Source organism: Lonchura striata, chromosome 3 (genome assembly GCF_046129695.1).
Source record: "Lonchura striata isolate bLonStr1 chromosome 3, bLonStr1.mat, whole genome shotgun sequence".
Classification (NCBI taxonomy): domain Eukaryota; kingdom Metazoa; phylum Chordata; class Aves; order Passeriformes; family Estrildidae; genus Lonchura; species Lonchura striata.
The window spans coordinates 27,225,477-27,250,445 of record NC_134605.1 but is presented as its reverse complement, the minus strand read 5'-3'; the positions used below and the strand labels follow the sequence as shown (position 1 = coordinate 27,250,445).

The window sequence follows — 24,969 nt, the reverse complement described above, 5'->3', positions numbered from 1 at the left end:
TCAAGACCGGTTACATCTCTTTTTAACTTATACAAAGGTGTGCATTTCAGTTCCAATTGCAACAGGTAAATCCAAAGAAATCCAAAATAGGAGGTAAGTAGGGAGTGTATATTCAAATATCACAGTGCAAGCAAATGTGAAACGCTGCAACTATACAAAAAAAAAAAGGTACAAAACATCTCTGAGAATCTGCGTCTGTCTTCAAGCTGAACTGGAAACCACCAAAATCTGTGAGTTTCCCTCCATATTTGCACTGTCACTAAACTTGCCAAAAACATTGTGCATTCAAAGCTCTTTCCATTAATTATCAAATTTCTAAAGATACCAAATTAAAGCCTCTTTATTTCATGTTTATATTCTTATACTTAAAATAGTGTATTTATTCAACTCTGTCTAACCAGAGTTTGTTGTGGCCACAGTAGAGTGGCTGCACCACCAGTCCCGTTTCTCCCATCTCCAGTGTGTGCTCGCTGCCTTCCAGGAGTGCCTCTCTGGCCCCCAGATCCTCCTCTTGACTCTCTGCATAGCACCATTCTCACCACTCCATGCAAACACACCCAAAATGAAATGCATCTCCCATTTTAGGCAAGAGGGGCCCCTATGCTGTACATAAAGTGGGCAGCAGCACTGCCAAACTTCTGGAGAAGCTGTTTTCAGCAGGGATACTGTACACCTGCCTCTAGAGCACATTTGAACACCAAGTACAGAGGAGGTGGCATTATCAGGTCCCCCAGACAAGTCAGACATAATCAGTTCTGGACATGCATCATGGCACGCCCCAGGCTCCACGGAGCTGCTGCCTAGCAGGCAAGTGCTTTACTCACTCACTACTCACATATTAAATCACCCTGAGCAGGGGCACTGAGAACAGCACTGCACCTCCCTCTGCTCCCCCTCAGTGCTGGCGCCTATCTGGCAAAGTTGGGAACTTGGCCCAAATGCTCCATTTTCTTCCTAATTCTGCCTCTCTGAAGGAACTTCCCTCAGGCTTTGTTCTTTCAGAGCCTCAGCGACACAAGTCTTTGCCTTTCAACAGGGGTCACTAGAGCTCTAATGAAACACAGCAGGTCTGTGCCTTTCTTTCATAAAAATTTCACTCATTTGGTTTGTTTTATTCCCTTATTCCTCCTCCTCCTCTGCAAATTCTCCTCCCTCTGGAACTCTCCACTTATTACTATTTACATGGTAGCATAAAAGATGACCTGAACAAGCAAAGAATATAAGACTACAATGAGATGGAATTAAATCAAGATATTTTATGGTGAATTAAATGGAATTTTACCAATCTGCTTCTGAAAGAAACTCAGAGATGTTCCAAGGCATTTTTTCTCCAGTGAAAAACAAAAAAAAACCCCAAACACCTCCCATCTGCTGAGTGGTGCCATTTAACTCACTACAAACACAGAATATAACAGAAATTCCCCAAATGGGTACAGCTGGTATCAGACAGAACTTCTAATGTCCTTTAAGATTCACACAACTGCAATGACCTGGTTTCTATTACAGCATCACAAGTATTTGGTTTCTACTCTCATGTTGTAGGAGGAAAAAGAAAGATTCAGCATTAGTACCACCCTCTCAAAGCACATTTCCCACCTGGGCTTTACCTTTGTATTTGCCCCCCCAAGAAAATCCAGGAAATGTAAAATATTATTAATTAGCTGCATTTCTGAGTGCCTGGAATGAAAGCAAACAAACCAGTTGGATTTAATCTGAAGGGAATGTCTACAGAGCTGGTGGTGAAACCCACCATGAGAAACAAGGGTGCTCTGGGAAACTGAGTGTCTTGATGGTAAACAGCTCAACGTTACTTCCAAATATTATTGTAATACTCAACATGGACACACTGAGGGATTTAAACTGCCAATTTCCATTTTAGTACATAACTTTGTTGTAGCAAGAGATTTTGAGTCTAGAATTCAATAATATAAAAAACTCCACATCACATCAATCAAAACTAGGTTTGTGGAAAGCATGGGCTTGGGGAGGATTAATGATCTGTATGAGAGAAGAAAGTATGTGCAACAGAAGGGTTGAGATATGCAATGTGTATATTTAGCTTTCACCTCTCAAACTCATTTCAGGAGTTGGGAATTTCTCCAAACCTGGATGGATCCCTTCCTGTCCAGCAGGAGCTGAGGTTCCACCTCGATGACAAACAATAGATGGCCTTAGAGCCCTGTCACACAGGCTAGCCCTAATCCATGCCTCCCCAGCACCTGCTGCACTGGCCTGGTGCTCACCCCTCCTGCGGGAGCTGGGGCAGCAGCACCTGAACCCACAGGAGCTGCCCTCGGAGGTCACATCTTACCAGGCAGTGCATTGATGGAGCTCAGGAATCAGTATCTGAGGTCTGGTGAGGGGGACAGAGAAGCAAGGATATTTGTTCAAAGTCAAATACAGCAGCTACTGAGATATACAAACTTGAAAATAAAAAAATTACTGTATTCAAGACAGTAGAAATTACTGGTGTTGCAGGGGTAGTTTGCCCTTAAAATTGTTCCAGTTGTTACCTACAGTTCTGAATTTGTTTGGGCTTGGGGTTTTTTGCTTTTGTGCATTTCTTAAATCTGTCCAAGTTAGCCAAGGGTGTGCCAAGCACCATTTAACAAACCTCCTTCAACTCAGGATGCTCTTCAAAGCTTTACATTTGCTTCAGTGGATAAGTTAAAAAAGTATCTGCAACCTTTTTAGAATCCCTGTTAGCTCCCCACAGCCCACTGTAACTTCCCCAGGCTGTGGGAAGTTACAACACACTGGCATCTAGGTTAGCTTCCAAAATATAGCACCGTTAAGTAAGCATTCCACAACCTTGGATTTAAGTGCACCAGTAAGGCAGTTCAGATTAAAGCTTTAACAAGCATCAGTCACACCATCACACCAGCTGAATTCCACAAGTCTTAAGACAACAGTGAAATCTATTTCAGTTCCACTGATGGGTAGGAAAAAAAGCCCTAAAGAACAAAGGTAGACTCAGAAGGCCAAACACATACACAGATGCACTTGGCCTTGTGATGAACAATCCCTCTTTGTTAGTTCTTCAATGATACTCTGAAATTGTGCCTAAGCAGTGTGGTATTTAAAGCAGACAACTGATGTTTGTGGTTTGTCTCTAAAGTCCACTTCTATATCTTGCAAAACAGCAGAGTGTGGGGAAAAATCCAGAAAAAATGGCCCATTTTTGAGTTGGTATTCTCATCTCTTTAGCTTTAAGTGAGTGTTCCTCTGGCATAAAGCAAAAAATTCTCTTCCCAATAGCACAGCATGCCAAAAATGAAAACTGCAGCTCTCTCCAGAGTGAACACAATACTTGAGAGGCTGCAGCTCCCCAGCCCAGCTCACAGCACACTGGAAAGACCTGGGCCCTGTCCCTGCACTGGGCCATGGATGGGAGAGTGATGACACTGTTCAAACTCCTCCTCTCTGCTTTGGCAGCTGGGTCTCTGCAGCTTCTGTGGCAGCTTCCCACAGATGGAAGAGCAGCAGCTGTGTCCTCTTCAGATCCATAAGGAGGGGCTGCCATCCCCAGGCAGGGACTTGCCACACCCAGCCTGCTACATCTATGCAATGATTAAAGACCCTCTCCAAAGGTGTCCCTTTAAAAAAAACTAACACAAAAGCTCTTATATTAAGTGCAGTGTTTTGCTTTAGCTTTTCTTTAAAGTAGTCTGAGCTCTAAGCAATTAACCCCTTGACATGAAGTCCAAGACATACAGCTGCTCTCTAGACAGTTCTATCTGCTGGAAGCAGGAGGAGCCTTCACAGAACACACAGAGTTTTAACAGTGCAGATTATCCATGAAGTTTTACCCCAAGCCAAGGGGAAAGCAAAACTCTCTCCTTTCTGCCTTACATGTATGCACAGGGGAATTGAGACAGGAGAAATGGCAAAGGTAAATATTTAAAAATACATCTTCTACCTTATTTCCCAAACCAATTTCAGTGGCACCAACACTAATGTTCACTTCAACATGGCACCTGCTTGTTCCCTTCTAACTCAGGGTATTCTGTAATCCTATTTTATGAATTGTAGGCTGCAGCTACTGCATAAATACAGTACTGCTGCTGAGTCAAACTAACTCCTGCTTTTCTATTTAGAGCACTGTGCTTTCTGCAGTAGCTGTTTTTTTGGTGTGATTGCTTATGGTCAAAGCTTAAGTAGCGGCAGAGTACTGCAATATCAAAATGCAAAATACTCCCCTAGTCTACAAAAAGCTGGGAATTCATGAGGTGCTCAGTTTAGAGAAAATATTACAACTTCCTGCTACTATAACTGCACATTACTGTAAAACAAAATTAACTATATTGAAGTGCACCTGAATAGAGAAACAGAAATTAATACCTGTACTGTACCTAAACCAATTTTAGTGTTTGCAGAACACTCAATTCTTAATGACCACTTTTTCAGTAACCTGCATACTAAGCTCCCTCATATTCACCACTTTGTTTAAACCACCGGCCTTGATCTAATGCAGGCTGGAGGTGCACAGACTCTTTTCCAGATTCCAGGTACATACAGGAGCAGCAGAGGTATTTTCCTGAGTTTTACAGTCTGATGTCTGAACTGTTAATGAGAAGGAAGAAATGCATCTTCAAATCATGTGCACATAGCAAACGGCATCCCAGATTGAGAGTTTGAGAGGCCACCCCATGCCCAGCCTGGGGACAACCATGGAAGGGCCTGCAGTGGGCAGTCACTTATTTCTGCATCAAGAGACCATGAGCAGCAGAGCTGGAGGAGAAACCTGGAGATGCTGAGTCCATTCCTGATAAACAGAAAAAAGGTACTAAAGCAATCAGAACATGAAAAAGGTACAAGTGCAGGCACTGACATTTTCTGTTATCCTTGGCCTACACAGAAGTTTTACAGAAAGTGATTTTAAAAGAGTAAGTCAAGACATGCTTAAGTTTAGCTAAAGAATTATGCAGATCAGCAAACTGCAAGACAGGGTACACAGATTACCTGAAGACTTATTCAGCTTTGCTGAAAATACAGCGGTAGGTTTTTTCTTTTCTTTAATAGAAGCAGCTTCTTTCTCAGCTTCCTTCTCCAAAGCTCCTGGTTTTACTACACTGACTATCTCTTTTTCAGCAGATAAAGGTGAGGTATCTGTAGCTGGTAAGGACATGGTGGATACTTCAGGCACTTCTCTGTCCATAGCCTCCAAAGACTTTTTCAAGGCATTGCTATCTTCCTCAGCTTTTACTCCTACATTCTTCAAAGACAGATCACAGGGCAGCTCTGGGCAAGGCAACTGCTTCTCACCCTGCATCACCTTACCGATGTCTTCACCTTCATCTTTGTGCATTGTTTCTCGGCCAGTGGCTTCCATCACAAATTCAGGAACAGCTTTAGGATGACCTAACATCACAAAGTCTTCTTCCACTGAGACTGGGGAAGACTCCATTGGTGAGAGAGCTTTGTCATCTCCTGTTTTTGGTTCCATAGCAACAGATACATCAGCTGAATAAGCCAAAGAATCCAGCTCTTCCATTTGAAGAGGAATCTTATCTGCCTTGGCTATTCCTGCAGGTATTGGCTCAGATGGTGGAGCAGCAACAATTTTGGAAGAATCCAGCTCAGGCTGGAATGACTCCAGATAAGGCTTGCCTGTGACAGCTGCTGATTCCACCAGTCCTTCCTCCTCATCTTCTTCATCAGTTGCAATACTCTCAGGGGATTTACTTTTTAGGAGGAGAGATGGATCTTCACTTGCTTCTTCAGCAAAGTCAGATATCATTTGACTATTAAACAGGCTAGCTTTTCCAAACTGTGGAGAAAGGGTTCCATCTAATTCCTTGTCTTCAGGCACATCCTGAGAAATGCTTTCTGTTACTGGTGTTTTTGAATACTCTGTGAAAGATGGAGGAGATTCACCCGAGACCTTTGTTCCCTTAATTAAGTCACATGCAATAGATATATAAGGAGTCTCCAGATCTTCAGGAGTGGTGCTACTCTCACCATCAGGTTGCTTAAATGCCAATCTATCCTTTGCTTCCTGGGCCTGTGTCGGTGGTACATTCACTGCCTCTTGGTATACAGGAGGTTTTTCAGCCTCTTTTACATTCTCATACTTGGCAGTGGGCATAAATGTTTCTAGTGGGGAGGCTTCCAACTGCACAGCAGATGCTTCTACCCCAGCAGTGCTGGTGCTTAGCGGAGCTTCCATAACAATATCTGGCAATATGGGCGATGGAGCAGCTTCCGAGCCTTCGAAGGAGGGGCAGATTTGTGCCGCAGGTTTCAGAGTCTCCTGCGCCGCCTCAGAGGTTTGCACTAAATCAATCTTGGTTTCATAAGCCAGTTTTGTGCAGACTGCATCGTGCATCTCGTACGCCTCCTGCACCAGGTCAGGAGTGAGACCCTCAGGCACGTTGGCAGCGCTGTCGGGTGGCACTGGTGGGACCCCCTGTGCTTTAGCAGGGTCAGCTCCCTGCCCTTCCTGCCCAACTGCCCCAGCAGCAAAATTACCTTGTTCTGGGCCCATCTGAGCTTTCAGTTCTGCGATTTTTTTCTCATCATCAGTTCTATTTTCTGAAGTGCCTTCCTCCAGTGGCGAAAGAGATTTACCTTTGTTATCACCAGGACTTGGAGAGGAGTCAAATTTAGTACAAGTGATGTAAGTCTGCGAAGGTTCTTTTACAGCTTCTGGGGTGCTTGGGAAGGAGGGCTCTTCAGCACTGCCTTCACTCTCTCTTTCATAATCCTGCACAGTCAGCTTACCCACACCATATTTGTCATCCAAACTGCTCTCCAGCTTGGTATCTGTCTTACTTCCAACATCCTCTCTCATGCTGCTCAGTCCATGACTAGCACCTTTGACTTCCCATATTGGCTCAAATGGTTTGAAGTCTGCATATTCTTCCCTCCTAAGAGGGTCTTCTTTCAGCACCCCTTTTTCACCATGATCACCACCTCCTCTGTACTTGTCTTTATTATAGAAGTGATCTTCCTCACTTCTTTCAAATAAATCTTGGGGAGATTCTGGAGATGTTTTCAGCTGCTGTGCAAGTGTTTTCTCCAGGTTAGGTAATTCTTCAGGGCCCTCTAGCTGTGTTTTTTCATCAGCTGGACATAAAATGGCTGCTGCTTCTTTAGCAAATGTGGATTGTGAGTATTTAATCTCTGAAATGTCTTTATCATTTCCCTCTGCAAGAAAGGGGTTTCTGGCATTTTTCATAGGTTCTTTATATACCTCACTGGAGCTCTCTTTGTAAGTGCCTCTTGCAGGAAATCCATCTGAGAGGGTACCAAAGGCTGCGTGCTCTTTAAAGGGATCAGCTGAGAGAGGAGAGAAGGAGGGAAGAGAAGGAGCAGGATCAAGCGGGACCGCAGGAAAATCCTCTTGCCCAAGTGACTTAGTGCTACCTGGCTGCTCCTGAAAGTCCATAACTTTTTCTGTGACCGTGGATAGAAAGGAAAGTTAGAGAAGGCAAGTGTTCTCAAAGTCATTGCAAACTTTCAACAGGTTTACATGATTTTAGCTACTAAAAGGCTCTTCCAAGGTCTAGCGTGGATACTATGAGCAATTAATACACACTATCTCTTAAAGCTATTCTACTTCGCTTCTAGGAGAGAAGTGAACAAGAAGCTCAAGAAGCAGCAACTTTATGCAGTGCAAAGATCTCAGTAAAGCTGAAGATGCCAGAGAAGTATAGGGACAATATTAACAAAGCCAGAACAGGAGGATGGCAAGTGGAGACAGAGACAGGGGGTGTATGGATGCTTGGGCATAAACATATTGCACAAACATCCAAGTCTTTTTTTGACACCTTTTTTGAAATTTGTGGATGGTGTCCCTAATAAAAACCACCAAATCAATACTATAGGTGCAAATTTTACTTTTTAAAAATGCTGCAGAAAGTTACTATGGATTAAATCTTTCTGCTAAATCAGTAAAGCAACTATGTTCTGATGTATTAACCTGTTAACAGTATCAACTTCTCTCCTACATCAAGGGTCCAAGAATTCACAGATGGCTGTATTCTTGTTTATGAAGCAGTTTACCATGTAAACAAATGAATGCATATTAAAATCTGGAATAGATCAACCAAAAAGTCAAAACTTAAAAATGTGACAGAGGCTATTCTTGGACCCATGCTGACTTTTAGTAGAAGCAGACTAGTGGGAAAGGGTTAATGATAATGAGGTCAGAAAGGCAGGAGGTACTCAGACAAAGGGGAGCAGAAAGAACTTGCCTGCAGAGGAGTGCATCAGAGGCGCAGATGTAGCAGGAAGAGCAAAAAGGGTCTCATCTGAAAAACAAACAAATAACCTCAGCAGAAGGAAGGGCCAGGGTGAAGAGGGGAGAAAGCACACAAGGAGTCAGTTCCCAGTAAACCCAACGGATCAACAGCCAACACCCAACAGATCAACACAACAGAACCAGGCATCAGGAGCCAGGTGACTTGGGAGAGCCCACATCCGGATTTCCCATTCACAAAGGGATCTTTACTGAGGGATCTCCACCCTCCAAGCCAATGACCAACCAAAGGGTGGGACAAACCTTGGCAGCTACTCTTATTTTCATTCCCAGACCTTGCACACCACTGGGCAGCTACACCTGCCATTGTCAGTGACACATGGGTCTTGCTTAGCTCTCTCCACCCAAGGTCTCCTCACACCCCTATATTTGTGTGAGAGCAGCCCAAACAAACTCCATCAAACACCAGTGAAAGTTCAAATGACTGAAGCAAGCTCTGAAACACCCCACAAACACAGCACTCCTCAGGCACAGCCATACTAGGCCATATTACCTATTTTATGTCTTTACTCTTTTACTTTTGATATTATACAGACAAGCCCCCAGAGGAAGCTGTTAATTTTAAAGCCTTTTTTTGAATGATCCAAGGAGTGTATTTGGCTTTGCCAAGTTTGCTTTAAGTCCAATAGCTCCCAAGACAAAACCAGTTCTCCAATTTCCACTCAAAGCTGCAGTACCAGCCATCATGAGGAATCAGGCAAAGCAAAACCAATCCTTCTCTGGATTTCTGTGCCAGCAGCAGTGTTTTTCCCAGGTCCATTATGTCCTGTTGGCTCTACATTGATGTAAGAATACTACCATTTAGGCAAATTTATTTCATTCTGAGAAGTGCATAAAGTTTTCACACTGAGGCTGTTAAAGAATATTTGCAATTTACATCAATTGCATTAGTGGAGAAAAAATTATATTAAAGCACTTAAATCTGATTTTTATTCTCAGTGCAGACACCACCAATCTTTAATTTTGCTATGTGCCTGGACAAAATCAAGTGCTGAAAAAGAGGTAGCTTGGTTTTTTTATTATTGTTAAAAGTAAAGAATAACAGAAGCAATTTAAAGGCAAGAAGTGAGAAATGCGGTAGTTACAGCAGCACAAACATAATAAACCAGTCAGGCAAGGCATTAAAGCTAAGCTGTGTTTTGGCACTGAACTACAGCTTGTGCAGAAGCAATGCCCCTTGCAGACACTCACAACCTGTCTGGCTTATTCAAGTTAATCCCAACAGCAGTGTTCCAAAAATCAAGTCTCCTCACAACCTGCATTTCCTGTCACACTATACAGTCAATTGGGTTTGTTTCATAGAACATACATCTCCTGATGTATGTTGTGGATTATAAGAATCACCTGAAGACAGCAGGAAACAGAGTAAGAAATAAAGCTGAGTGTAGGACTTGGTATTCAGACGGGTCCTCAATTCCTGCTGGGCCAAAGGCATTTCTGCTCAGTTTTCTAAAAATTACATTTTTCGATTAAGGAACACATAGAGAGAAACCTCAATTCCAAATTTAGAGCACATTAAAGCAGTGTCACAGTTCAATGGTGGCAAAGCTTTTAAGGACAAAAACTGGAGGACAACTGAGGGGTATGTGACACAGAGTCACAGAATTGCTACAGCAAGTACCACTACAGGCCCTTTGTTCCAGGGGCTACGTGGCTCCACATCCCCTGGCTCACCAGGATCCTTTCCACAAGCAGAGACTGCTCCTCAGCCCACACCTTTCCTGAAATCACACACTCTACCTCCTCCAGATCACACCAGAACAGCACAACCCAGATGAACTGGAAGAGGGAGCAGGATGGACCTGATGGGAGCAGATTGTGAACAGAAACCCTGACAGCCCAGGAGAAAAGGACCTTCCAGGGAAACCAATACCAAGGCAGTGGAGAGGAGGTGCTGGAAATGCAGGAGGAAGGGCAAACAAACACAGCAGAGTCCACTGGGGGGCAAGGAGGTGAAGAGGGAAACACACAAGTCATCCCTGAAAGGTGCTGTTCCCTTCCTGTCCAAAGGCCAACTGCAATCTCCACCAAAAAATCCACATTTAAAATCTTTTGAACACATTCCAGCCCCCAGAGACAGAGGTTTCAGTTTCTGGGGTAGGGCACCGGGTTTAAGAGCATTGGCTCTCATTTTTCAGCATTTCCTTAACACAGCACAAGGCAAAAACTCCTTCTGAGGTGTGGCTTCCATTTACCCAACACAGTACCATAAAATCGCTATGCCAGCCACTGAATTGCCATGTTCTCTTAATGGAAGGATGTTATGTCCACACCCAAACTTTATTTTCCACACATGGCTGGAGTGTGAAAAGAGATTACATAAAAGCAGTGTTTCCTAACCAGCCAAAGAGAACCACCCACTCTCCCTCCACCCACATCAGAAAGGCATTTTTTCTGCTGAAAGGAAAGATACAAGGACTTTTTCCTGCCCTTGTGGATCCTGTTTAAAACCTCCAGGCAAGCAGGGAAAATGGAGTAGGACAATTTCCCATCAGCATCGGTGCTGACTCAACCACCACTTTCTGCAGAGTGGAATTGGAGTGACATGGTGAAAGGGAATTTTTCCAGTAGTGACACTGCTGGAGCATCCCTACCTCCCAGGTGGAGATAGAAACCTCTCAGAAACACAGCTCTGTGGGTAAGTAGGACAATTTTAGGATCCATCACCAGGGGTGGTTTCTCCTATTTGCATCTCAATGGCAGAAATTAGGTGACAAAAACCCCACCCAAAAAGCAACACAACAGAACCAAGTAAAAAACATTTCTGAATACATCAAGCTCTGAGCAACAGTATTGTCAAGCAAAAGCAGATATTCAAAACACCTCAACTGACACACAAAGTAGTTTCATTACAAAAAGCTTCACCCAAATATATACAGGAAAAAAAAAATCTAAGTGATCCTCTTACAAATGCGAACTAAAACTCCTTTACTAAGATGAACTGCTCACTTAACACTTCCATCAGAAGCCAGATTTTGTTTCACAAAGCACGGGAGAATGTGTTAATTTTGAGGTTTCAATCTCTATGAAAAGACTTCTTACTCCAAAGTTTTTCAGGCAAAAAATCACCATGATGCAGTTAATAAAGTACTTTCAGCATTGCAGCCAAGATAAAGGCTGACCTCGTATTTATGAGTGGTACCACTTTATATGAGTTACTGAAGCACTCCAATTGATGGCTCTTAAAGAGAACTTTAGAGACTCAGCCTGACTGCATGCCTGTTTTTAACCAGAAACATCCTGTAAATTTTATTTTGTATTTTTGCAAATTAAATATTCCCTAAAAAAACCCCAAAACAAATCACCCACAAATAGTCCTGTTGCTTCTTTCATTAGCATGAGCTCTCATATTTTAAAACTACATTATGAGTTCAGCTAAAACATAATGTCCTTCAATGAGAATCAGATTTCAGTGTTGTTTAAAAATAAAGAACCCTGACACCAGCATGACAATTTTAAACCCTCATTTTAATTTTTGCTGATTTCCCACTAACTGCCGATGTTACAAGATGCTGACATTAGTGGCATAAAACTTAACATTTAAATACCAAAGTTTCAGATAAAAAGTAGAGAATAAATAGGGATTTTTCACACAACTAATGAAATGTAACTTATCTGTAATGATTTCCAGAGAAAAATGCTTGAAATTAAGCAGTAAACTGACAATTCCAAGAAAAGCAATTTATGAGAAATGAGCCTTTTTTCTTCCCAAAAAAATACTTGCCAAAGTAAAGCAGAGGACTTCAGTGTAGTCAGAGAAAATAAGAACTGAGCCACAACAATTCCCATCCCTCATCACTGGATTTGTGTAAATGAAGGACCCTTCCATCTGATCCCACGTGCCTCCTTCCAATCAGCAGCAGCAGAACTGTGCTAACATGGATTTATTATTCTGCTGCTCTCCTTATTTTTGTGTATGAGCTCAGCATTAAAACAGACAAAACCCACAGAAACACTGAGCAAACGTCACCTAATGCTAAGTTTCCAGTTTAGCTTCGGCAGGAGACTTCATTAGGCTGCTAGATGGCAGTTTCAGCCTTCAGAGCTTAAAAACCACTTCCTGGATTAGTTTGCTGGAAAATGTGTGCTAATCTTAAAACAAAATTAACAAAAATGGAGTCCTTAAGAATTCATTTCACCTTTGCAAGCCTAGGAAATGAGCAAGATAACAGGCCAGGGATGCTTTTACCTTACAGACCTCCCACAGTGGAACATTTGAAAGGCCTCTCCTGTTAACATAAATATTTAACAATAAAGGAAAACAGGGTAAAATTAATACTCCAAGGAATGGCATCTGTGACATGACTCAGACATCTTGTAAAAGTTCCATTTGCAGCAACCCCTCCAGGGCAAATATGTGAAACAGAGATTTTTGAAATTCACTTAAGTTAACAAAATGAAATAATATTCTATTATTATATTTATATTCTAGCTTGTAGAGTTATGTGTTGAATTTTAACCTTTTACTTAAGAAGCCTCCTCCAAGGTACAAAAGGGCATAAGAAAATTCAAATTACTGAAATTTCTTGCATAAAGAACAATACCAGAAAGGACCAAAAATACAAAAAACCCAGATAAAGTGACTCCTCTGTCTCCCAGCTTATCAAGAGTGACAGAGGTACTCAGATAAGCACCAAAAGCTCACACACAAAGGAGAAAAGTTCAAAAGTTCAACCATGAGGAGGACCACGATCTTCAGCTTCAGACACCACTGAGAGACCCCTGCAGGACCACCATGGCAAACTACGTGTGCCCAGAAGGGCGTGGACCTATTTAGCATGGGAGGCGAGGACAGGCAGGGCCAGGGGTTGAATATGCATAGAAAAATTGTGTAATGTAATGCATATGGAACACCTTTGGGAATAAAGGTTTGGGTCAGACTAAAGCTCAGTGCACGAGTCTTGGAGAGCAATCTCACTTGTGCTGGGTGCTGACAATACATACCCACTTCATAACTACCCTAAGTGTGGAGTCTATTTATTTATTCTACTTATCACTTCATATGAAAGAGAAATTGTTCCCTCAATGCACCAAGTTGCTCATGTGCCCATAGTGGAGGCCGCCCCAGCAGCATTTCTATCTCAAGCTGTTTAGCAACACGTGGCCATTTAAAAGTTAATTATTTCAAGTTCTCAGATGCCTAATTTTCTACTGCAGTACAAAACAAGGGCACACAACGTCACAAGAATTTCCTGGGAAAAGCAGCTGCCTACACAAACTCCATTTAAATCATCTCCTGTTATGATGTGATTGTTCTAAATACAGGATTTCACCAAATATTTAAACCATTCAAGATCTAGAACATTAACTATTAATAGCACCTTTTCACATCATTGCATCAGGCTGCAGAGCCACAGCAAATCATTAGCTTTTCTCATTTGGCTCTTTTTAGTTACAGGTCTAAGTTTTTAAAGAGAAGTTTCCAGACTGGAAATCTTGGGAGAAAATTGTGCAAGTTGCTAAAGAAGATAGGATTTGTTGAAGATTTAAGGGGGGAAATGAAGATCCATTTTGGACACCCTGAGGACATCATGGCTGGGATCACAAAAGGAGCCAAGACCTTTGATCATTAACAAACCCAGCTGTAGGTCATTCCAGGCTTTCATGGCAATTTCTGCAAAGTGGAAGCAGGCATCACCTGCACGGAGAGTTGTAGTGCGCTATTTGAAATGCATAAAGAAAAAAAGTTCAAACGAGCATTTAAAATAGTCTGTTTCTGCAAACAGGTCTCCAGAAAATAACATTTTGTTGTTGTCTAAGCAGAAGTCTATAATCAAACTGGTTTAGGCAAGTTTTTTTTCATGGTCCAATTTCTCAGCTTCTCCTCTTTTAAAATAGCTCCACTTGAGACAAGCTGCCCAGCAACAACGAGACTGTAAAGCACCGGGACAGAGGTGAGCTGTGTGCCATTTCTTCTCCTTTCACTCAGCTATTCAACGAAAAAAAAAGCAGTTCCACTCCCCTGCAATACCCAAGCGGCAACCAAAGCATGAACAGAGGGACACAAGGAAGAGACATGAATCCTGGCTCTATCACAGCATTCCCTGTTACAATTCCCAAGCTGCCAAATTAAGAATCTACCACCACAATGTTTCTAAAAGACCATTAAGTACTTCAGACGCAGCCGCCACTCTCACCTCACTCTTGATCAGTAACACCAGGGACAGGATCCAAAACATTTCAGAGTGGTTCTCTATTGACATTTTCTGCTCAAAGTCCCTCACCCATTGAATGTCACACCCCTCATCCCCTCAGAGCAGGGACAGGATTTTATCAGGCATCTTTTGTTAGCAAAACTAAACAGAGAAAAATGCCCCAGAGTTCAGCTCCAAAGAAACTTTTCACTCCTCTCATACCAAGAGCACACAGAATTCCCAGAAACAGGATGCACATACCTTTCCTAGCCCAGCAATCCATAGGAGCTCACCATGAGGAAATGAAATCCTCACAGGAACAAAGAGAAAACTGTTCTGCCCTCCTCCCAAAGCTCAGGGAGGAGTAAATAGCACAGCTCTAGTACCACACACCTTAGCTGTACCTTCCTCCTACAAGGTACCAGCTCCAATCACGGAAATTCTGCTTTATTACCCAAATTAGCATCAGATGGTGGGCAAAGCCTCCCTTTACTGAAGTCAGGTGGCCACAATTAACCCAAACTGTTCACAGCCCACCTCTGATGGCTTGAAATACCCACTTCACAAACAGAATTATATTTAATATATAAATCAAATGTATTTAATAGCAAAGCAAAACCTTAATTTAGAACAATCTAAAATATGAACATTACTGGATTCAGCATTTACAGAGACCAATTTATACTGTTTCAATGTATTTTATTGAAAAGAAGCAGAAAGAAACAATCTAGCCAACTGCAAACCACATATCCAGCTAGACACAGCTTCAAATCCAAGTACTCAGTCTTTGGCAACATTTGTAACCAAAAAAATACTAGATAACTCCTCTAAAAACTATGTCACTCTTCCTTAAGACCCAGGTTCTTTAACCATAAATTGAAATAACAAAAAAGAAATTTGAGTTTTGGCAGTGCCACAAAATAGAAAAATAGAGTAATTACATCACATCTTATTCAAAGGCAGAAGGTCTAAAGAGCCATGCAAATCTTATTATGCAGACATTATCCAATTTAATTTTAGAGATTATACTAATCATAGGATTCCCTTTCACTGATTTGTACAGATGGATTTTTCCCTGCTTTTCCCACAATTAAACAAATTAAGCAGTATTTAGATGAGCAACCTTATCATTGCAGAAGAATGTATTTATTAGCTAAAATAATCTTTAAAGAATAGAGACGAGATGCTACTGATTTCTTTTGGCATCTCTTCCCAACACATTACCTCATGTGACAAGCCTCTGACACAAGAGCTTACAGTCTGCAAAATAAAAAACATTGGTGCATAAGATGTCTGATGGATAAGATATGAAAAATAGGGAGCAAGAACATGGACTCAGTGTAGCCATTAGTATCAGTAGAATATCTTTTAATTAAAGGGGAAAAGCAATGTGAAGATAGAGAGTCTTGATGTCCTCCTGACTCCTAAAGGAATCAGGTATCAACAGCACTACAACAGATTTTGGTCAATACAGGTTTTGCCCAACCATTTCATTTTTTTTGTAATTTAAAACAGAACACACAGGAAAAACCCTATTTCATTGCCTATCAGTGTGATCTTTAAAGAAAGACTTAGGTTTAAAGCACTTTAAATCCATCTCTCTGAGTAGACTGAAGGTACCCCAGGCAGACCTGGCTGAAGCCCATGAAAGAAGGAGCCTCTCTGCCACCAGTGACATTTTTCTCCTCGCTTGTTCCTTTCTGTTCTGAGCTCCAAGCTGCCTTGCAAGGCCTCACACACGCTCTTTCATCTGTTTTCCTTGGCAATGCTTTCCCTGCCACACACAGGGGACACAGAACAACAGGCAGTAAGGAATTTTCTCTCCTCTCAGAAAGGAGGGGAGAGTAGGGTCCAAGGAAAACTGTCACACACCAATGCTGACTGGATAAGCAGGAGGATTTTGACAAACTGAGAACATTTTTAACTGGCAATAGGAAAGTTTATATTTATCTCAGTCTTGTGTCTCATTTGAAGGCATCTTAACTAACATATTCTCCCCTAGCTGTTGAAGTTGATTACATGACTGCCCTGTTCATTAAAAAGCTGCCAGTAGAAGCTGGGAGTATTTTCTCAGACACAAAGCAAGTCTCCCAGCAAAACCATGGAGGGTCACACTGGTATTACCAATACTTCTATATTGAGAGGGGAGATAAAACTGAAAGTATTTTTTCTTTATACATCAGAAAGCAACAAACTGAGACTAACCCATTAAAATCATGGGGAAAATAATTAATTTTAAAATATGAAATCTAACCTAACTTAAAATCTTCATATTTTGACAGCTACAGTTGGCAGCAGATTGATTATTTCCATTTGAAAGATAAAAAACCTTCTACTGAGATAATTTGATTCTCAGACTTTGTGAATATTAATAAGGCCATTATTTTATTGCTGTTGTAATAGTTATTATTGATAGAAAGACCAATTAAAAAAGCCATCCACCAAGCGTGTGTCATCTGTCTGGAGTGCAGGATCTCAGTTCTGGCTGTTCTATACTGCCCTAAAAACTGACGCTGCAGAATAAGTAGAAAATATGCAGTGTATCCAAAGCATATAAAGGAACAATTTCTATTTTAGATCATAAACAAATAATTGTTTTTAAAACTGCATTAAAATATTACTTTTCTACTGAGGTCTCACAGTTCACTATTTTTACTTGGCAATAATAGCTCTTTTTTTTCCCCCTTTCATTTCTAAAGCAGCTTGAGAGTTACACAATTTTCCTCCTACTTCATGTATAAGCATTTCTGAATATGTCAAGACAATTTACCTGTAAGCTCCAAGTTGCTTTCCATTTTTCAAGCCAATAAAAGACCAAGAACTATTTCCTTGCCTCCAAACTAGAACCCAAAGGACATTTTAAGATTGAACTATGCTTTGCTAATTTATTTCTGAGTTTCGTAGTTACTATAGAAACCTGCCAGCAAAAATAAAAAAAAAAAAAAAGAAGCTTCTGTCAAAATATTATCAGAAAACAAAGAAATATCACTCCAGCACACCAAGTGCTCCAGTTGAAGGTTAACCACCCTTTGTTCCTTCCCAGCACACAAAGGCCAGGATCACAAGAGAGCCACCAAGCAGCTGGGTGCAACAGAAAGGACATAGAAACAGGCAAACAAAGTTTCGAAATCCCCTCAAAACTGTGTGGCTGCCACCAGAGCTCTCCAAAATTCCAGCAGCATGGGAACTGGGCTCCAGGGTTAAGACTCATGCCTAAATGCCTCCTTCTAAGTAGCCAATCTCTTGCACTGAGTGCTCTCCAAAATCCTGGGTACTGGAGGAAGAGGAAGCAAAATGGACACAGTATCTGCTTTCCCAGCAACTTTGAGAGAACCTCGGACTGGGAAGCCTGAACACTCCCCTCAGCTTCCACAAGTGCTGCTGTTTGTGGTTATCTGTGAGATAAGAAAGGTTCTGTGGCCACCAGTGGTGATGCAACAAGGTGGACAAGGCAGTGGTCATTCCACAGCCATGCTCAAAGCTTCCTTAAGTACAGGCTGGGAGGAGGGGAAGGAGGGCAAACAAACAGCAGCTCTTCACTGTCTCCTAAATTGTGGTTTGTAGGACTTCATCTCCAAGGGGAAAACTCCCAGTGCAATTGAAAACTTCCCTGAGAGCTACATCATTATAGGGTAGGTGGAAGCTGTGTGATTTTATCCTGGAAAGTAAGTCCAGGGATACACACACAAAGCAAACATACCATCAAACTTGGCAGGACTATCCTTGCACACAATTCTGCTTACCAGAAGACAGGGCTGTTTGGCTTCTGAAACTCTTACACCAGCTCAGTTACAGAAGCAGGCCCCAGTGCTAGATACTGCACACGACAATGAATAAAATTGAATAAATAAAATGATCCTTTGCTGAACTCACCAAGATGGGAACATGAAATGTGAAAACGAAGGTGTACTATACCAGTCAAATTGCTAATTATTCTCTTTACAATAGAATTTTTTTTTAATCACATTCTAAGTTAGATAACCCAGGTTATGAACATCTCCCTTAAAACTTTGCTGGCTATACTTGGGAAGAGAAAATGTCTTGCACCTCAGAGAAACACTGAGGATCACTGGGTACATATTGTGAAAAATGCATATTTTATGATTGGCTTTTCACAAATGTTACAATGAATATTATATGTGCAATGTTAGAAAGTTATACTGTATTAATTCTCTTAAGTAGTGTGATAAATGCAGTTTTATGTTACAACATAATGTTAAAATAGAAACACTGTGCTATAGAATAGAATTTGTTACAAGATCAAGTGAGAAGATGAGATAATCAAGAAATTCTTTACACAGAGATGTCAGTGAAGGGGGCCCATAAAAAGTTACTGCCTCCTTATCAGAAAAGACAAACATTCTTGCACCTTCTCTCCATCTTTATGGAACCACCAAAATTAAGGAGAAGAGGTTGACAAAAACCAGAAAAGTTCTTAATTTGCAAGGATTTTATGCATCATGTATGAATATATGAATATGCAACAGGCTATTGCTTTAAGGTGATTCCTTTGTTCACAAGGTATGCTTTTCATGACCTAGAGAGCATCATCCGGATGTCCGTAATTCTTGGCTTTTTATTGTCTTGTAATCGTCCTAACTCTATTACCCTAATTGTATTACTATTTTTGTAACCATTTTATTATTATTAAACTTTCAAAATTTTAAAAAACCAAGTGATTGGTGTTTTTCACAATATTTTAATAAATGAAGGGTGCAAATGAAAGTCACCAGTGATAGCATTCAAACACAGCTCTGTTTTTTTCCAAGTCATGCTGCATCCTGTCCTTAAAATGCACACAACTCCTCTGAAGGAGTCCCTGCAGACACAGCAGCACAACAGAAAAAATCTGAGGAGCAAATACGCTGGTTTAGAATTTATATCAACTGCAAACGCAGGATGAGCAGGGTAAAAGGTTCACTTGCTGGGGTGAGCAGAAGCAAGTATAGATCTGCATTTATTCAGGACCTCCTGCGGCTGGGCTCAGCCTGGCCAGGGACAGCTCCAGGCAGCTCTGCTGACCTCTGCTTGACACTGTCTGGCAAACCTTCCTGAGACCTCTCCTCAGCATGGATGAAATTAAAGAAAAAATCCTATATAATCACATAGAACAGCAAGACTAATTAATAAACTGGCCCTCCACAACGTTTGCATATGTATTTAACCCAGGTCAGCTGAAGGCAACAGACATACAAGGAAACATCTTTATTCTCTCTGCATGCTGGCCTAGGGCCAGTCTGGTGGATCTCGTGTACAGGCTTCTGGTTAAGTGCAGTTTAATGTCAAAACACACTAGTCTCTTCCAGAAAAATGATATATGACCCTCCTTTTGCTGCAGAATCTAGGGCTTGGAGAAGTAAAGTGGGATCTACTCATCATAGTACACTGGTTATTCTTACTTTGGGCAGCTGGCAAAAAAAAAAGGGCTACAAATTACTTTGACCATGTATACCTACCTCAAACTGACTTTTTTATTCCACCCTCTGTAAATTCAGGTAAACAAAAGATTTAAGCAGTAATCTCTCCAGAACTGTAGTTTCTCCTACTCACAAAAAAGCAAGTGCAAAACCCCCAAAATTTGTTCAGGAGAACCCAAGTTTGTCCATCTATTTGTTTTCTCCTGCAAATATTTTTATTAGCTCTTCAGAAGGTAGGCTGCTGCTACCCTTTCAGAGACTTGCATTATATATAATTATGTCACAATGATACTAAATACTCTTAAGTGTGTAACTAAAAGCAATTACAAAGGTTTTCTTTTTTAAAAACAGCTCCATATATACATAAAATCCATTTCAATGAGCCATCAATAGGCAATACATTTTTGCTACTGTTCCACTGCCAAAAGGCAGCACCATGGCCAATTGTTGCAGACAAAAGAAGCCCTACTATTTCCTGCTACAGGCCATACTCTCTTCCTCCTGGAAACAGAATTCAGAGTTATCTGCCTCAAATCCTCATAAATGAAAGCATTAGATTTCAAATATTAGGAGATTTTTTTTCAAAATTTCTAGATTGTGAATTGTAACTCTTCAGTTATACCTTTAATTCAAACAGCAGAGTTCAAAGTAAGTGAAATGACAACTCTGCAGAGAGCAAACCACAGGGCACGTGGCTGTCCCTGCCATGGTCACCCTGCCACCAGCTGCAGGCAGAAAATTCATTTTGCAAGTCTCCCAGCATGACTGAGAGTGAACTCATTTGAAGCCAAGCCAAATATCTTCACCCAGACAGTTTTAACACCCACTGCTAAATGCAAAACTAACAAACATTTGGTGTTTAAATGGATATTTAACACTATGAGATTTGAGAAGGCCAAAATACTCATGAGATAACCTGGCAGTGCTTTTAGCAACGTAATTTGCTCTCATCCAGGAGTTTCAAGTACAGAGTCCTAATATTTCAACTCATCATTAGATGAGCATTGTGTTACAACACCTTGTCTTTGGAAATCAGGCCTCCCCCAGATGCCAGTCCTTACTTCAGAGCCCTAAATTAATCATCACTGACAAATTAAAATAACTCCTTGATGCTACTTCTCAGCTATACTACACAATTCTCACAGTTAGGTCTCTAACACGGAACTATTTCAGGAATTACTGTGCTCTTTTTGCCTTATCCTTCAGGGGTCAGAGAGAAAAAAAAAAAATCACTTCCAGAAAACGCACTTTCATCCCTCCTTTTCAAAGCAACATGATTTGGTAGATCCTATTTCTTCCATTCAGCTCTCTTTAAACCATACAGAGCTCTACTCAGAGAACATGACTAGAAAAAATTCTGTTCATCCACCATATAGAATCCCTCCTCTTCAGTCTGTTGCAAGCTTTTGTCATCATCTGTCCTTCAAATGGTGGAAACAAAAAAAAAATTAATATCCTTGGCATACTGCTACATAGAAAGCTTCCAGAAGAACAAAACTAAGTAGGCTTCATGAAAGACAACAGCACAAGTAACCATAAAGTCCCATCACGCATGCAAATAAAATGCATTATGAAACTTCCCTGAAAAAAACTAAATTCAGGTTTTAACAGGCCTTTTTAAAAATTATTGTTCCAGATGCTTTTTTTCACTAGATCCTGAGTATCATGCCCCCTCATACTGTGGTGTTTAGTTATTATTGAAATCCTGCATCTTTACAACATACCAACACCACAACAGCAATGAAGATAAGCACATACCATGATGATCTCAGGGCACTTGAATTTGTTCCTTTTCACTGTTTTAGTGGCCCCAAGTCACTTCTTTGACTTAAGGAGAAGTGGAGCCAAAGCACACTCGAGATCCGCATGCATGGCATTAGTCATGCGGGTCAGCTCTCGGATAAGACCTAAGAAGGGCTCTGGCAGTTGGGCAGCACCAGCAATTGTTGGGGGGTGACACGCCCTCCACTCCACAGGCCTGTGCTTCGGAGAATCCCCACACTACGGGGAGACGCCTTGGAGAAGCCCCAAGTAACAGCCATGGCTAAGCCGCGGCCATCCAGGACGCGAGGCTGCCATTCTTCTCCAGGACTGCCACACCTAGAGCAGCCCGGTCTCCCTTTGTGCTGCTACACATTCCTCCCTAGGTCACCGGTTCCCTCCTTGGGGCTCAGCCCCGCAGTCCACGGCCGAGGCGCGGCGTCCCCACGCAGGCTGCGGGCCGCAGGGCTGTGCTGGCCAGGTGGAGGGCCGGAGGCTCCGCAGTCCGTCGCCTCGCCCCTCCCTCCAGGCGCTGCGTTAAACATGAATAAGACTACAAGTATCTTATGTTTCTCTCCTCTCCGGCGCTCCCACGCCCGAACCCGCAGTGCCGGGCCGCCCTGGAAGGAACCGCGCTTGGGACAATGCGGCGAGAGGAGGGTTCTGCGCCGGGAGAGAACCGGCTGGAGCAGCGAGGACGCCGCGGCCGGTGCCTCGGGACTCGGCCGGTCCCCTGGGCACGGCCGTCCCCGCGGGGCTCAGCCGGCATCCCGGACACGGCCGGCCTCCCTGGACTCGGCCGGTACGCCGGGCTCGCCCCCCGCCCACCCGCGACGCGGCCGTTGCCAGGCGGCGGCGGCCTCGCCCCCGGGTGGCCCATGTGCGAGGCGGCGGCGGGGCGGCGCTTCGCCCTCCCGCCATTAGCATAACACAGAGGGGAGGAGGAGGGAAAGAGAAGAAATTACAATAAAAAAAAAAAAAAGAAAAAAAAAAAAAAAAGAAAGAACGGGGAGGGGGAGCCCTTTCTCCAGCATGGGCTGCGGCAGGGCCGCGCCCGAGCGCGGCTGAGGGGAGGGAGCGATGCCGCAGGAGGCGGCCGAGGGCCGGCAGACAAAGGGAACCTCCCGGCGGGGCAGCGGGGCTCGAGAACCGGAGCGGCTCGGGTGGAGGCTTCCCCGGCCGGCCGCCGCCCTCCCCGGGCCCGGGGCGGGAGCACTCACCAGCTGAGCTGGAGGAGGACCCTCTGCTCCGGGGGGCAACAGCAGGCTCGGGCTTGGGCGGCTGGGGTTGCGCGGGCCGGGCGGGGGCCGGGATCTGCTCCTGCGCGGGGGACGGCGTCGTGGCAGAGGAGGAGGAAGAGGACACAGCTCCCCGGGGGCTCCAGTCGGGCTGCGGCGGCTCCGGAGCAGTAGGGCGGGGCGGCTCGGCGGGGCCACCGAGGTCCAGCAGCTGTGGCGGCCGCTCCTGCGGGGCTGCGGCGGGAGCCGCGGCAGGCTTCCTCTCCATCACCTCCAGCTGCTCGTCGAAGTCTTCGTCCTCGTCTTCCTCTTCCTCCTCTTCCTCCTCCTTCTCGTCGTCGAGCACGAACTGGTAGTTAAACTGTGGCTGCTGCGGCCGGGCTGGCCCGGAGGAGGAGGAGACCAGGGGCGACTGGTCCAGCTCGTCCATGGTGCCTGGAGCGGGCGGAACAATGAGTAGTGCGGGAGCGGGGGGAGGCGCAGACTGCGCTGCCGCCGCCGCTGCGGGACCCGCACTCCACGCCCTGTGAGTCACCGCCCGGGAGGCGCGGGCGCGGCCGCCCCTCCCCGCGCCCGGAGCGGCGGCGGTGCCAGCCAATGGGAGAGGGAGAGAGCAAGAAGCAGCCAATGAGGAGCAGGCTCGGGCGTGGTTCTTATGAATATGCATCAGATGGGCGGGCCCGCGGGCTGGCGGAGCGGGGCTGACAAGTCGGGTAAAGTTCAGCGCGGAGAACGCGGGTGGGGCGGCAAAGGAGACGGGGCACGGCCCGGGGCCCCTCCAGCCCCCCGTGACAGAGCCTGGGAGCGCGTGGCCTGATTCGTCGCTCTTCTCTGCCAGGACTAGTGCCATTCTCTCTTTTTTTTGTTGTTTTAAACAGCGGCCATAAACCCTCAGCGATTTCCAGAAAGAGATGGGGATGGCTGGGCTCCCGGGTACGGATGGCGCAGGACACCGATCCGCCCTAGCCCGGCTTCTCTCACCCTGGATGTGACCGAAGGATCCCTCGGCATCCCGGGCGGCGCAGCACTGCGGGGCCAGGGAAGGGTGAGGCGCCGTCCCGATCCCGATCTCGTTCCTTGGGCATCGCGCCGATCACCGCAGGCATATCCCCCTGGGGCGGGAAGTGGAGTCAGCCAGCGCCTTCCTGCGATGGGAATTGAAGTTTTAACCAAAACATGATGCAAAAACCTTCCCGTGTCTGAAAAAAAAAACACCAGAGAGGAGACATTGTCAGAAGAGATAAACCTGTTTAACCACCTATGCTAGTCCTATGAACAGACCTCATCGTCTCTTTAGAGTATGAATTTAAATTGTGTGACTTCTGCGAGAAAGAATGGAAAGGAAAAGAAAAATGAAAGGAGAAAAATGAAAGGAAAAAGGAGAAAGGGAAAGGAAGAGGAAAAGGGAGGAAAGGAAAGAGGAAAGGGGGAAAAAGGGAGGAAAGGAAAGAGGAAAGGGGAAAAAAGGGAGGAAAAGAAAGGGGGAAAAGAAAGAGGGAAAAGGAAAGAAATTAAGAAGGAAAGAGGAAAAAAATGAAAGGAAAAAAGAATAAGAGAAAGGAAAGTGGGAAGGAAAGGGAAGAAGAAATTTAAGGAAAGAGGAAAGGGAGGTAAAAAAAGAGGAATGGAAAGAAGTAAGGAAAGAGGAAAGGGAGAGCAGAAGAAAACCTGCCTCGTGTTAGACTCTGGTGTGGTCTCCAGCTTTCTGCTCAGAGATGGAACATTGGCCAAAGCCCTTAGGGTAACACTTAATTTAAGTAAATAACATCTATTTGGATGCAATTTCCACCCACACAGCTGCCTCAATAAGACCAAAAGGCCTTATAATTCTATATTTAACATTACTCCAACATTATTATGGGTTTTTAACCCACAGGTGATTTATTCTCCCGTATAAAGAGATAAGTTCATGGAAACACTCAGAGCAAGCAGCTGCCAGTTCAGTGAGACATGAGAAGATAAGAAAAAGAAGCAGCTCTCCTGGCACTTCCTTTCTGCCATGTAGGATGCCATGGATGCGAGAGGGACAATGTGAGCTGTCCCATTAAGCAGTGACTGACAGCCTGGAGCAGGAGAAGCTCCTGAGTGGGATCAGCTCAGTGCACCTGAGCACACGGAGGGACTGAGGGGCAGCTGCATCTCACACTGCAGAGGGA

The 24,969-nt window shown here is 43.7% G+C and overlaps 1 protein-coding gene across 2 annotated transcripts in view; it reads right to left on the bottom strand.

The window, feature by feature from the left end:
• RTN4 (reticulon 4) overlaps nucleotides 1-23,338 on the bottom strand; it is a 42,074-nt gene extending 18,736 nt beyond the window's left edge. The window contains exons 1-3 of one of the 2 annotated variants that reach the window (XM_021537684.3): nucleotides 22,796-23,338; nucleotides 8,199-8,255; nucleotides 4,963-7,398 (exon numbers count right to left, since the gene is read on the bottom strand). In XM_021537684.3, the coding sequence (XP_021393359.2) occupies nucleotides 4,963-7,398; nucleotides 8,199-8,255; nucleotides 22,796-23,243 (2,941 nt within the window). In that variant the 5' untranslated portion in view covers nucleotides 23,244-23,338. Of the gene's footprint in view, nucleotides 1-4,962; nucleotides 7,399-8,198; nucleotides 8,256-14,658; nucleotides 14,750-22,795 lie in introns of those variants that run through there. The other variant, XM_021537685.3, reaches the window with a different exon arrangement.
• Between the last annotated feature and the right edge of the window lie 1,631 nt (nucleotides 23,339-24,969).